We start from the raw sequence: 13,574 nt of genomic DNA on the forward strand, positions 1-13,574 counted from the left end.
ACGGAAAATGAACTTAAATGGCAGAACCTGCCGCCACCCTACTGCCCACCAGCCACGCATCCGCTAAATACCGACAATAACATGATGCTCCGACATTTGTCTCGGTGTTCCTATATGCGATCGGCTGTTTGTCGCCTAACGCCTACACTTTTGTATCTCCCACTTAAAGAACATCTGTAACATGCTCCACACACTGGGCTGCCGTGACCGCACTGTGTGCTCCTACATCCATTATTAAAGGCATGGCGAAACGATGAAAGGAGCTGAACATTTATATATAAAACTATTATGATCGTATTCAAATTACGTACCCGTATCTTTGTCATATTTCCTTCGGTCTTATGCGATCATTGCAGTTCGTCTTACGCGATAACAGCGATCGGTTGCCTTGGTCGATCATCTTATCGTTCGCGCCATTTTCATTCGCGCCAACCTGCCTGTCGCCAATCGCGTGCGAACAGTCTGGCGCGTCAATGAGATGCTCTCGTTGTTCGTACGTGGAAAGTTTCGCGAGTATCGGAACTTTTCGGCGCCAGCCCATGGACAGAACACAACTTGTTGCGAGAGACTTGGTCTTTTGAGACGGGGTCAGCGTGAGGTCAAGTTAGGGGCAAGCAATTATGGAAGGAAGCCAAATTTGCTTCCTGTTTGGCCCGCTATGGCTTCAGCCATTAGCAAAATGAGCAAAACAATTTGCAGAACACTATTAGCAAAACGTTTATTACTCGCCATGGTAGGCTGTGATAATGACGCGTGTTTTGATACCAACACATGTTCCTAGATTTTCTGGTTTCGGAGCAGCGGCAGTTTGGGATGAGCACTCGACGGCGATCTATGGCTGGCTCAGGCGGCGGGCGGCAAGATAATCGTACTACAGAATGTAGTCAGAATTGTGCGAGACACATGCCAATTTAAGGCTCGTGTCACCGAAGTGCTTGTTCTTGTAAACGTAAAATAAAGCTACAAAGTGCGGTTTTCTGTAAAATTCGACCTTTTGACCTGTCAACAACATAAAACTAGGATCAATCGTGAAATCGTGTTCAGAACAACATACTGCTGTTCTCGGTAACGTCTATGTTTAAAAGCTTGGAAACGCCGGATGAGGGTCGCATCAACTCCCTCTCCCCCTATCAATCCGAGTTATGCAAAACGGCGGACCGGGGCGATGGTTAAGACATACAGCGAGTATAGGTACTTACCATACGTACAACGCACATGCAGGAAGGGTAATACTATCAGCGACATATTCCTTAGCGTAACAATACAAGAATCCACACTTTTGCACTCCGATCTGTGGGTGCCAAAGCTCTCCCGTTATGTCACTCTGGTCATAATTCGGCCAGATATTCCGGAGGCTAGACAATCTTGAAAGAAACAGAAAATTGCACGATATGCTGTCATTTTCACCGAAAGGGTCATCTAAATAACTTGTCACTGTCAATCACGGAAACATATGTGATGCATGTGAGCATTGGGCGTGGCAATGTTTTTAAGACATAAGTATTTTTGAAGGCGTATTCGCATTGCCCTGCCATAAGACTGTCGTTAGTGAACGGAGACACGCACTGAAGCTAATTCTCGATAACAAATCCGATCGACTTAACCTACAATGGCCCGTTGTCTTGGCCGATTCTGGACCACTACCTGGCGCGTAATCTGATACATGACTTAACCGCATGTCCCGACTGAGCGGCCAGAGGGGTCCACGAGTTTACCAGAGATGACTTGTTGGACTGTTAGACGCTGCTACGGTACTGTCATAATTTTTATTTGCCAATTTTTTTGCTCTTCTCATTCATTATGGTCATTTTTTGGACTTCGCGGTTCCAAAAAGATCCCCTCTCAAAGGGTTTTTGGAACCCTCGCCCTTCTCCCACCCCCTCCCCCCCACCCCACTTTTCAACAGCCAGACCCCAATAGAGTTTTCCGCTAAGACTTGAGACCCCATGCATTTCCTGACCGAGGTTGAAGGACCTCTCCGTTCCCTTTCAGATTTCCAATCGGTTGCTATTACCGCACATAATACGTTGGTCCCCTCTCTGACGTCGAAGGTCCTCTGTCCGGGATGGTTGACCCTGGACGGATGACCCTGGATGGTTGACCCCGGGACCATTTACCGTTTCATAAAGGTCCCAAGATAAGCGGGTTTAATGAATAGCACAGGGATCTCAGTTCGACGCATTACGGCCCTAGAGAAAGCGGACAGAGGCCCTGTCCGGTGCTGGTTCCTGACTGGCATGAGGCTCTTCCATTAAGGCGCCCGTCAGGGAGGAGAAGGGGGGGGGGGGGGCTCCAGTCCAGCACGAGCGAGATCCCGAGATATCCGAATCGTCCGGGTGTCCGGTCCGCCGGGATATGTACCGCGGCGAACCGAGTGAAACCGAGTCAGGGGCCTCGGACTCTGACGCGAAGATGGCGGCGTGCCCGACTGAGCTGGCAGCGTTTCGACCGCGGACGGGCTGCCGCACGGACAGGCCTCGCGCGCGTGTGGCGGGGGTTTGATTCTTGGGAGAGTGACAGTGCGCGCGTGAATGGGCTCTTTTTTTGGCGACCGGGCTACTTTGTCCGCCGGCCCCCGCGGGCATCGATGCCGGCCGGACCGTCCAGCTGGGCAGCCTCTGGGCTGGTCTGTGTGCCCGAGCTCAGCATCCAACCGGTTGCACATTATTATTCCCACATATATACAGTGATTGAGCGGAAGCTTTGTCTGCAAATTTGGCGGGCAACGGCTTGTTTGTCGGGCGGACTGCAAGACTGGGGCTTTACGTCTCTGTAAGAGAACGTAGCGTGTATTCGCCTGGACTCGCCCAAAAACCGACTGGCACCTGCGAGCGTCGGGTTCCTGCCTGCCGCTGAGGCGGCCTCAGCGGTCGACCCTTGACCCCTGGCGAATCGGGAGACCCGCGGTCACGTGACGACACCGGATCAGATGAAGAGCTCGGAGGCACCATGCCTTTCCGTCCCCTCAGGCATTTGGTACGTGGGATGCGGTAGTGGTGTAGCCAGGACTCAATCCCAGGATAGAAAAGTTCAGAGATAAGCACCCTAACCACTAACCACCATGCCACCATCACCCCTCTGCGGTGCGAACTGCACCCGTCTCGATAAACTACAGACAGGTGTTGCTGGAACCCAAATTCTATACTTACGAGGTTCTGAAGCGTGAAAGGAAAAAAAACGCGTCGAGATTGATGAAATGAGTGGCGAATACAAGCTCACGATTCTCCCAATTCATTCAGCTTATTTATCGCAAACCAGCTCAGTGACATGCACTCGGCTCCGCTGTTCAGATGGTGAATCAACAGTGCCTTTAAGCGCGCACGTGCGTAGTGTTTTGTGTGACGTTTGACAGGCAGTTGAATACATTCGCAATCAACGTTTGCTTTTTTTACTTCCTATTTACTTGCAAGTAGGAGTGCGGTTCCCTATTCAGTTGCAGGGGTTTCACCCCCGCCGTAACTTGGGTTGCAGCCTGCAGATTTGTGAGAACGTGAGCCAAATTCGGAGAGAAACCAGTTCGTTGGCATTTTATCACGGTACTCCTCGTTGTATTTTCATCGCCAGGCCACCCAACTTGTTCTGGTAAACCGCGCCCGTTTAAAACGTACTTAATCAAAGGAACGAGTGAGCTGGGCCATTGAACGTGTCTAACCAGGGAGTAGTATACGAATTCAGTTGATGAGACAGCCGCCCACGCCCTCCCCTGGACAGTAAAAGCGTGTGGAATTCAGAATAAGTTCCGTTTGCAGGAGCGTGTGAAAGAATTTCCAATTGGAGGAGGGAGGGGAATCAGTCAAATAGAATCACTAACAATATAGGTTAGCATGGCAGGAGCTGGAGATCCATAAGCGCGCCTACCTGGATCAGACATCAAATCGGTCCGCCTTACACGTCAGTCATCAATTCCTTTAAAAAATGAGAAACAGCACCGACACACACAGTATAAAGCGGGACCAAATACCGCGGAGAGACTTATCCATAGCCCACAATTCCAAACCGCAGGCAACCCGACACGTGCCTTCCACGATTGCCGTGCAGCTACCGCCGAATAACCAGCTATTTCCGATGCCATGAGCCAGGGATCAAAGTTTTGAACTCTTTAATCCTCCTGCTGTCAATGGATTGCTGACGCGGCAAAGTTTATGCCCTCAAACAAAACGTTGTCCACATCCATGCACAGTGGCTTAACTGGGCAGCACTGTACAGCATGACGTCACTCGTCGGCTGAGGCGGGCGAAATGGGCTCCGGTAGCCCTCTATCGGGAGATACCCGAGCAATGAGGTGAAGGACTGCGAGGAAGTGGGACATAATCCCAAACCGTGGCTCTCACGCACGCTGGGCTTCATGAACACTGGACTTTATGATTATCCCCTGCGCAGGGGTTTTGGAGGTTTTCTGCATCTCATGAACGCTGGATGCTGCGATTCTGGACTTTTTTACCACTGGGCACTATGAACTATGGTAGTTTCAATACGCACCCGGAATGGGTCCGTCAAACCTTCATAACAATGGCATGGTGGTTCGGTGTGCAAGCAAAGATCCCAGCAAAATTGTTGCCTTCCGTTTGGTGTATGTTATGCGCTGTTTCACACCTGAACCTATTTTTTTCAGTGAAGACGCCGCATCAAAGTATTATTCTGTTACCGCATTAGATTTTCTCATGAGACCATGCGGCAAAGACAGTGTGGTTCTAAGTAAAACAATGTTGGGTTCGTAACCTCCCGTGGGTAGCAGACCAAATGACGCTTGGAATAAAAGTCTCCACGAGAGCGTGGAGATCATAGAGAATCAGTGGCGTCTATTTCACGTTAATGTTTTGGGCAATAAACGTCTGAGGCAATGTTTGGGGGGGGGGGGGCAGAAAACACGCTATATATAAAAGGGTTTAACCTATTTTATCTTAAGTTACCAGTCGCTCGAGGGAACAATTTTGCTGTCGCGGGGATCAGGTTGTCCGCCGTCATCCTCCATGGCGACGTCAGTAGGCAGAACGATCAAAGAGGATAATCCTGGTGTGATGGTCATATTTTACCTCCGCTTAGTGTAGCGTTTCAGTCAAAAACATAGTGGCCCAGTCCAACGCTGAGGGGGGGGGGGGTAGCTCAAGTTTAGGGGCCAGGGTCCGCACTAAAGAATGCAAGCCAACACCCATGCTGCCACCTGTCTTGCACCAACCCCCGAGCCCTTCGGCAGCACGAAGAGCCCCCTCCCCTTGCGGGTTACGCCGTGCTTCCACCAAAGATTGGCGTTTTCCTTGGTTCACCGGCTCGTGATCTAAAATCGACCAGCTCTTGAAAGCTGCCATTTCCGCCAGCCCTCACATCCATTATAAAATCCTACAACCCTGAACTTGACACGAAAACCTTCATAGCTCGAAGCTCACACGACGAAACGCACAGATGACAATAGGTAACGCACTGCGTCGCTGCTTTTGCGGTGCCTGGTGTTCATACGCGCTTCGGTGTCTTTGGAAACACTGGGAATAAGTGATCCAAGAGAAGCGCACAAGAAAGAACTGTGAGAGCCAACAAGAGAACTATTACTGAGGTTATCGACCTGTAAGCTGCTATGAGGTACTGGTTAAATGACCTTATAATGCTCACATTGGTTACGTTATACCAGGTCGTACGATGACGTTTGGAAGTCTCGAATTCAGGGTTTCTTTAATGAAAGCGTATGTTTAAGAGAAACAGCGAGTTCAACAGAGGCGTATTAGTGCCGTTTACGTCTTTGACTACCGACCTCCAAAAACATACGTGTGACCGGGTTGATAAATTTGAGTTACCAAACAGATTATGGCTCCTTAAATTACATATGCAGTGGGTATCGATGGCTCAGGGGTGGCATGGCTCGTGTGCAGAGTATGATTGACAACATGAATACGACCGATAGTAATATATTTCGGAACATCATCAAAAGCCCAACAACACCAAAATGAATTTAAACTAGAGCGCATAAGGTGTAGGACAGACCTAAGACAAAAACCATTCAGTGTCAGGATTGCTAAGTTTTTGAACATCAGATACAGGCGGGGTACGTGAGTACGGCAGGCTGGTTGGTAACTATTGCTTCTGTCCGCCGGCATCATTATATCAGTAATGGATGTTTAGATTCACCATGAAATGGCTGCCACATTGTGGAACTTGCGGTGTTACCACCAGGGCTTTTTGGGATAGCCTTGACCACCGTGCTTGATGTCGTAGTCGACGTTGACCTTGCTGTACGGCAGCTTTACATAATACCCGCCGCGGGTGCGGCCGCCGTAGTTGCTCTCGTACTTGCTCTGTGGAACGGCAAGCAGGTCAGCTTTGAAGAAGTGGTCAGCGATGATATTCACATTGATGTGTAAAAAGGACCTAAAATAGGAAAACGCCATGATAATGGTATTGTTTCGTCACTGACGCCAGCCAAGATGCCCCGACTTGGAAACGGGAACGCTTGCCAGCTTTTCATTCCATTCATGCAGGCCAGCATTTCCCGGTACCGGTAGAGGGCTGGCATTGCCATACCTGGCTCCACTAAAGCACTGCTGGCGTTGGTTCAGTGCGGGCTGCCGGTTTCCTGATAAAAGGTCCTGCTCTAGCAATACCATGGGGAGTTTATGAATAAGCACTTTATGAATCAGATCTATAAGCCGACCTAGAATGAGTTCGCCAATGGACGGTGACGATAATGGACATGTGGGACGGGGGGGGGGGGGGGGAGTGAAACGGGGAAGCTTCCTTCGCGAGATACATGTTAAGTCTTTGCCTCATGAAAAAGGATGAAACAGGCCATGCCTACGTCCTCAGTTAGACTGCGACTGCCAAAGTTTATTCTCACCTGAGAGGCTCGTTCCCAAGGGTAGTAGATGTCGTAGTTGTAGCGATAGTTGTGCTTGCCGTAAGGTGCGGGCTTGTAGTAGTCTGAGGAATATCCTCCGTCGTCCTTGCCATAGTACCGTGGTGGACCGTACGGGTACTTATAGTTGTCATAATAGCTGTCAGAGTCCGCCGCGACATACGCCACCAAGCAGAGAAGCACTAAGAACTGGTGGCAGGGAATTTTTGCTAGACAAAGTACAGGATTTGTTGCTAGACGTGCCATGAAATGTTGGAAGTCCAGTTTTAAAAAAAATCATGCACGATTTCGTGCAAGGGACAGCATGCCTGAAGTGTTTTGGAACGATTTCAAGTGAAGTGGTGCCATGCATAAGTGCCATGCATGCTTCAAATTTTTACAAGTTCTTATAGGTTTGTGACAACTAACTGAGATGCGTTAAGCCTAAATGCGTGGCCAGGCACCTTGGCTTAGCCTTTCGATAACCTTGCAATGTTTTACATGCTTTCATGCCCTGAGAAAATATTGATGACTTTCTGCAGTTAGTGCGCTGTTGTCAAAACGGCTGTTGTCAAGACACAGTAACTGCAGGAAGTCTGCGACGCAACGGCATATTTCCATAGGGCTTACAACGTGATCACCGCCGGCCGCTGTACTCGTCCGTATGCTTACCTTCATGTCTGTTGTCTTCGCGCTCGGTGTTTGCCGGAAGAACAATGTCTCAGCCCTGCCGCCCGGTGCCTTTATATTCCTCGACGCCAGCGCCTCGCCAGCCAAACGCCTGGGCCGGCCTGGTGCAGCATTTTTTCCTCACGGAGGCAGTCCGCACCTTGTACGAGGCACGCCCATTTTGCGCATTGGCGTTCCGGTTACAGTTTTCCGTGGCTCATGCAGGGGGATATGGTGCATTATTTTTGATAAAGGTCAGGTTTTCCCCCGCTTTGTCCACTGCGGTGACGTCACTGGTGCCGAACCGTCAACGCGGCGCGGCCGCTAGCCCTGGGGCGTAACTCTGCGGGCAGCAGGAACACCGGATATATTCATACACACATTGATATATTCATACACCCATTGAACAAACTTTGGGCAGGAGGTGCATTTGACCAGGAAGACGCGTTTGACAGGTTACGTAAACTTGAATGGCGAGTGTGATGATGTGCTTCGCAAGGCTATTCCGCTAACTATTAAAATGCAGCTGCGGTGTGATAAACGAAAGCGTGAACAGCATAATTGCACGAGATGGGAAGCTAAAATGTCGGGCTCTCCTCGCATCGATAATGAATAGTCTATCAGCGGCAGGTGCACATGGTCATCGAGCCAATCGCATTCAATTAAGCATCGAATATAATGATATGCTTTGAAAGGATATCCATCTAGCCAATACAATGAGTCGGCGAGGGAACTGAAAGCCCTTAAGCGAGAACTCCTGCATAGATGGGAAGCCGGTACATCGGACCGATTTTTCAAACCAGTGATGGACAAATTGCTTTGGGCACCCTCATAAAGCCGTGGAGGTGAACACAGATAATTTCATGTGGAGTATCATGATTCGTTAGTTACAGGTTGTGAAATCAACAACCAACATGAACAAATAAGCAAAGCACATGCGAGCTGTTCAAGACAGGCAGCCTGAGCAATCCGTTACCTTGCCGCCATTTATGCGTCAACCATTACTGGCATGTGCGCATATCCGCAAGCCCATCAGGTAGACTTAAATGTCAAGCATTATGATGGGCTTTGAGAGCCAATGCTCAGCGAAGCTGTAAGATTCAATGGGCGTGGGAAGTGAATACGCCTACGCAAGGGCACAAGTACTCGGGAGGAGGATGAAGCCATGATGAGAGCAGGCCATCACACGCTGAGCGGTGATGGTTGAGTTTTTTTTTTCTCGAAGTTAAGTACGCAATGACGTGTAGCCATATCTCTGGGATTGCGGGAAAATCAGAACTGAGAGGTCAAACTGGGATCTGGGTGGCATGTATCTTTGAAGAGGATGGCATGAAAACCGTGTATTGAGCAATAATGTTGGAAAGCAACATGCCAGTACAAAAATTGGGCGCGTGTCCCAAATATGGTCATGCGTGTTGCAGTTGAGACCGATTTCAGAAAACGTGACGCTGGCGACTTCCCCGTCACTAGCGCAGCATCTTAGAGGGTACGTTCCCCAAGTCGTACAGCTGGTTTCTACTACACTTCAACGCGGTCTGACGGCCCGAGATCTGACAACGGACCTGACCTGACGGTCGGCTCCATGGTTTGTGCATTTCGGCGCGATTGTCTGCACATGCAGACGTACACACACACACACCACACACACACACACACACACACAAACACACACACACACACACACACACACACACACACACACACACACACACACACACACACACACATCTTTAAGAGCGTTTGTCCGCTTCCGTTTCCGTTTCCGTTTAGACTCCCCGTTAGTGTAAGCCTTGTCGTTGCGAGGCCTGGCGACCATGACATGCACCTGTCTCAGGACGCGTTCTTCGGCTTTTTACGCTTTCATTTTTCTCCATGCTTATCAAATGCGGGGACGCAACAGTGGTAACAACGCAACGCTGCCGATATGCGGTGCCTGGTTGAACAGCCTGCATTCAAGCGCTTTGAAAATGGGCTGCGCAACTTTTGTGACATGCAGAAAACGTTAGTTAAAATGTGCTGACAGTGTAATCAGTTATTTTACAAAATAAACAACTGTCAGGAGCGTTACCATCGGGCCGGCCCGCTGAAGCTGTCAAACTTTTGATTAATCGACTAAAGCGACACTTGCACATCACCTTGCTCGCAACAACCCATCTTTGCCCAACCAAACACCCCGTTTTACTGGCTCGAAGCCTGGGCATTCCTTTTCGTTAGCTCTTCTGGTCGTGCGGTTACAGGAAAGTCAAATCAGTGTTTTACCTACGGCTTGATTTCCCATAGAGACTAGCGTTGGAGTCAATGGCACATTTCGCCAGTCCCTCGATCCGCCCATGACAAGGAAAACTGTTGATGGGCTTGTATCGCATTAGTTTCCGGGCGACTTGGTCGCTTCGTACATCGAACAACTCCCCATGACGGGCTAATTTGAAAAAAAATATACCTTCTTTGTTATTGCCAATCTTGTTTAGGAGTTGCTGGAGTGCAGAACCAATTTCTCACCTAATGTTTTATACCTCCTTGGAGGCAATGTTTGCACGATACGGAAAGTGGTCCGAAAAATCAACTGCCTTCAAGGTTTGTGTTATGTAATGCCTGATTTCATTTGAAGACATCAAGCTCCAAGCTTGTGTATAAGCCCGTCCCCCAGTCAGTCTACTGGGTCGATACTGAGTTGTACCAGGCCTTCCACTTGTACGGGTGAATATTTTTGCAAGAAGCGCAGTGCATGGAAAGTGGAAAGGGAGCTCTGGCATGTTTTGAGTCGAAATTTACCAGGGGACGAGTAATGCAAAAACCAGTCATCACTCGTCGTATTTAGTGGAAATGTCCTTTTGGAAGCGCTGCTGATAGCGCTATCCTGATGTCCTGTCGGGACATGCGCAGTGCTCAAAATGGGCTCAGGTGTGATCGAAGCATTACTAAACATCCTTCCATCTATTGCTATTCCCATTTCTTCCTCTCCACCAACGGAAACGATCTACATGAACCATACCGAAAAAGGCTAGGCGGGGGATCATGACAACCGTGTTTCTGTACAATATCAAGTGCCCTTTGATTCTGTGTCTTCCAAAAATCGTTGCGCGTAAAAGTGCGCAAATGGGTGAAGGCCATTCGGCCATTACTGTTTATGCGTATTAGCAGCCCTGGGCGCCACATAAGTTAAACTATCTAGGTGATTCAAAACGTCGCATGTGACGTCATCAGGTACGTGACCGATGTCAACTTAACGTTTTCTTGGTTAAACTAACACCGACCATCTACAGCGCTATTGCAAAAAGGCCCATCAGGGCGAGATTTAAAGCGCTTAAAGGTAGTGTTTCACATTGATATGGGGTTTGGAAGTAAAATATCCATCTTGAAGATCAGTCGGTTGTCCAGCGTTCGTAAGCAACATTTTCAAATATAATGACCGTCAAATAGCTCTCAATCAATGTTGTGCAAGGTACGATGACGTAATCAAGCAATGATGTATTGAGGAGTATGTTTGATAAACAAAGGCATTGTGTTGTCTGGACCGTTTTTTCCATTGAAGGGTACGCCAGTAGTTAAAAGTGAGCTTATTTCACCACATCTAATGTTTGATCCTGAAATGTGTTAACATTCCCTCTAATGAAAGTTCGCACACAATTGGTTATTGGTTATCATTTTCAAAGTTTAAAGTTTGTCACTCAGCAAAAGGTGCTTGCACATGCACGCGTCGATGCCTTAACTCACTGTATTTAGTTCACGAACAAATGCTGTTTTTTTACAACAAAAATACTGTCCAAGTTGGGCACATTAACCCTCGCCCTAAAAGGGGCTGGATCGATCCATCCGCACCCCCATCTGAGGTTCTCTAAAGATATTTCTTCGAATGTTGTGCAATCACGCTCACGCTTTTGCTAGCTTCTAGGGCCTTTGTTTTGCGTGTTCTGACAGCAGAAACATGTCTCTAGCATGTATGGTTTCGAAGAACTGATTGCCTTAGGAACACTGCACGGCAATCCGCGGTCAGTGCAGGCGACTGGCGGCAAACGACGAACTGGTCACTCGTGCCCGGCAAGTCCGCACTGGTACATCAACTGAATCCCTTATCATAAATGTATGGTAGAAACAGAAAAACTACACATCATTGTGCTGAAAATTAAACCAGGAACGCGCTTGCTTAAGGTTAATTTCGCTACGTAGGATGCTTCGTAACTTTGGCACGGAAAGTCAAAATGGCTCCATTTTCACGAACACCTTTCCTTTGATCTGGCCTATTGGGATCGCTAATTGACCTGACAACAAAACAGTTGTTACCGACAGCAACATCTCTTTGAGACCAATCCACCAAGTTTTCCGCGGGACTATCTCTTAGCTTAAAAACGGTAGTGGCGCATCAACCAGCGCATCTCCTTATCAGGCCGCGCAATGAAAAACGGCGAATCGGACGAAGGTAAATCCAGTCCACAACCGATAAAAAAGAGATAATAGATTTAAACTGCTGATCGAAAGCATGACGCACCAAGGAAAATTACGAACTTTCCGCGTAAAGCACGCTAACGGTGCGCTTCCAAAGCAGATTGCGCTGTCCTAAATGGGACACCCTGTGAGGCCGGACTTTTACGCCAGACGGTCACGGAGGGCCCGGTAGTCCTAAAGCCCTCTAGGTGGTCCTACAGCCACGGATACAACAAGGGCTGCTACCGGCATGGCTCACGAAGCAATAACAACCATTATTACAGATACGCCGACCACTCCAGGCATTGCGGCTACGGTAAGAGCTACGGAACAGGCATTACTATAGCAGAAGCTACGACGGCTATATTGGACACTACGGCAACTATGGCCAAAGCTACAGTATCTTTGGACAAAGCGATCCTAATTATGGCCGGGGCTACAGTAACTATGGCAGCTATGGCAAAACCTATGGCAATCACAGCCGGAACTACGACGGGTATGGTCGTAACTACGGCAGGTAAGGTCGGTACTATGGCTTGTATGGTCGGAACTACGGCGGTCACGACCGTAACTACAGCAGGTATGGTCAGAACTACGGCGGCTACGACCGTAACTGCGACGACGATCGCCTTAACTACAGCAAATACGGCCAAGGCTACATCCGGAGCCAAAATCACGAAAGAAGCTACCAGCCCTACATCCCCACGTATAGGTATCGCAACAGCTATGATGACAACTACTACAGCACCAGCTACGACGGAGGCCATGGTTGCGAGAGTCACTATGCCAACAGTTGTAGCTATCACCCGCACTACAAGCACTACGGGGATGACGACTACGTTGGCTGCGATGATGACAGTAGCTACTCGCATTAAGCATCGTGACCAGTTGGTTTTCGTTCCTGCCGTCGGTGAACAGATCGTGCCGGCCAAAGCCAGGACGCGTGTGTTCTTGTGCCTGCGATCGCTCAATCCGACGGAGCATCAGCGTCTGCTGCTTTCCCCATGCGTGATGGTGTACGCAACTAAATGAATGTTTCGTAGCAAACAAAGTACGCGGCAGCAACAGCGCATGTTACATAATACGAAAATGGAACCCCACAAATGCATGTCAGCAATCCAATAAAAGCGGTCCCAACGATTCGCTTTATGACGCCACCTCATGCCAGATATCTCGAAGATGCCTCGACATCATTGACATCCATAAAGTCAAAATATGGCAATAGTAAGGGCCTTATTCCTCGGTAAAAAATCAGGAGAATGGAGATAGAAAAGGGCTGATAATTCGGCAACATGTCGTTATCGAAACGATAGCACAAGTGCTGTTGTTTCGATAAGGGTGTGTTGCCGAAACATCAACCCCTCATCTATATCCATTCTCCTGGTTTTTCTCCGAGGAATAAGGCTATTAGTTCTGTCTTATCTGTGTGAATTTTGTTCTTCGCAAATGCACCAACTTACGTAATGAGGTCCAAATGATGCATTTCGCCACAAAAGTGACTTGCGATAATGAACAAAATATACAATAAACAACTGAGCAAAATTAATGCAAAGATATTAGCAGACTATGACTTGAGAAGCAGATTTATAAAGCTAAAAACGCAAACCGATTGAAATATTGTCACCACCGCATTCGTTGGCTGGCGACACCGTAACGATGCAGC

General features: G+C 48.6%; 1 protein-coding gene across 1 annotated transcript; it reads right to left on the bottom strand.

The window, feature by feature from the left end:
- Positions 1 to 5,888: 5,888 nt before the first annotated feature.
- LOC119095917 (uncharacterized) lies at positions 5,889 to 7,529 on the bottom strand. The gene is made up of 3 exons (XM_037218770.1): positions 7,493 to 7,529; positions 6,824 to 7,030; positions 5,889 to 6,284 (listed from the first exon to the last, which is right to left on the bottom strand). The coding sequence occupies exons 1-3, from the start codon at positions 7,496 to 7,498 to the stop codon at positions 6,153 to 6,155; spliced, it is 345 nt and encodes a 114-aa protein (XP_037074665.1). The 5' UTR covers positions 7,499 to 7,529; the 3' UTR covers positions 5,889 to 6,152.
- Between the last annotated feature and the right edge of the window lie 6,045 nt (positions 7,530 to 13,574).

This window comes from Pollicipes pollicipes, unplaced genomic scaffold, assembly GCF_011947565.3.
Source record: "Pollicipes pollicipes isolate AB1234 unplaced genomic scaffold, Ppol_2.1 Scaffold_4219;HRSCAF=4965_pilon_pilon_pilon, whole genome shotgun sequence".
Classification (NCBI taxonomy): domain Eukaryota; kingdom Metazoa; phylum Arthropoda; class Thecostraca; order Pollicipedomorpha; family Pollicipedidae; genus Pollicipes; species Pollicipes pollicipes.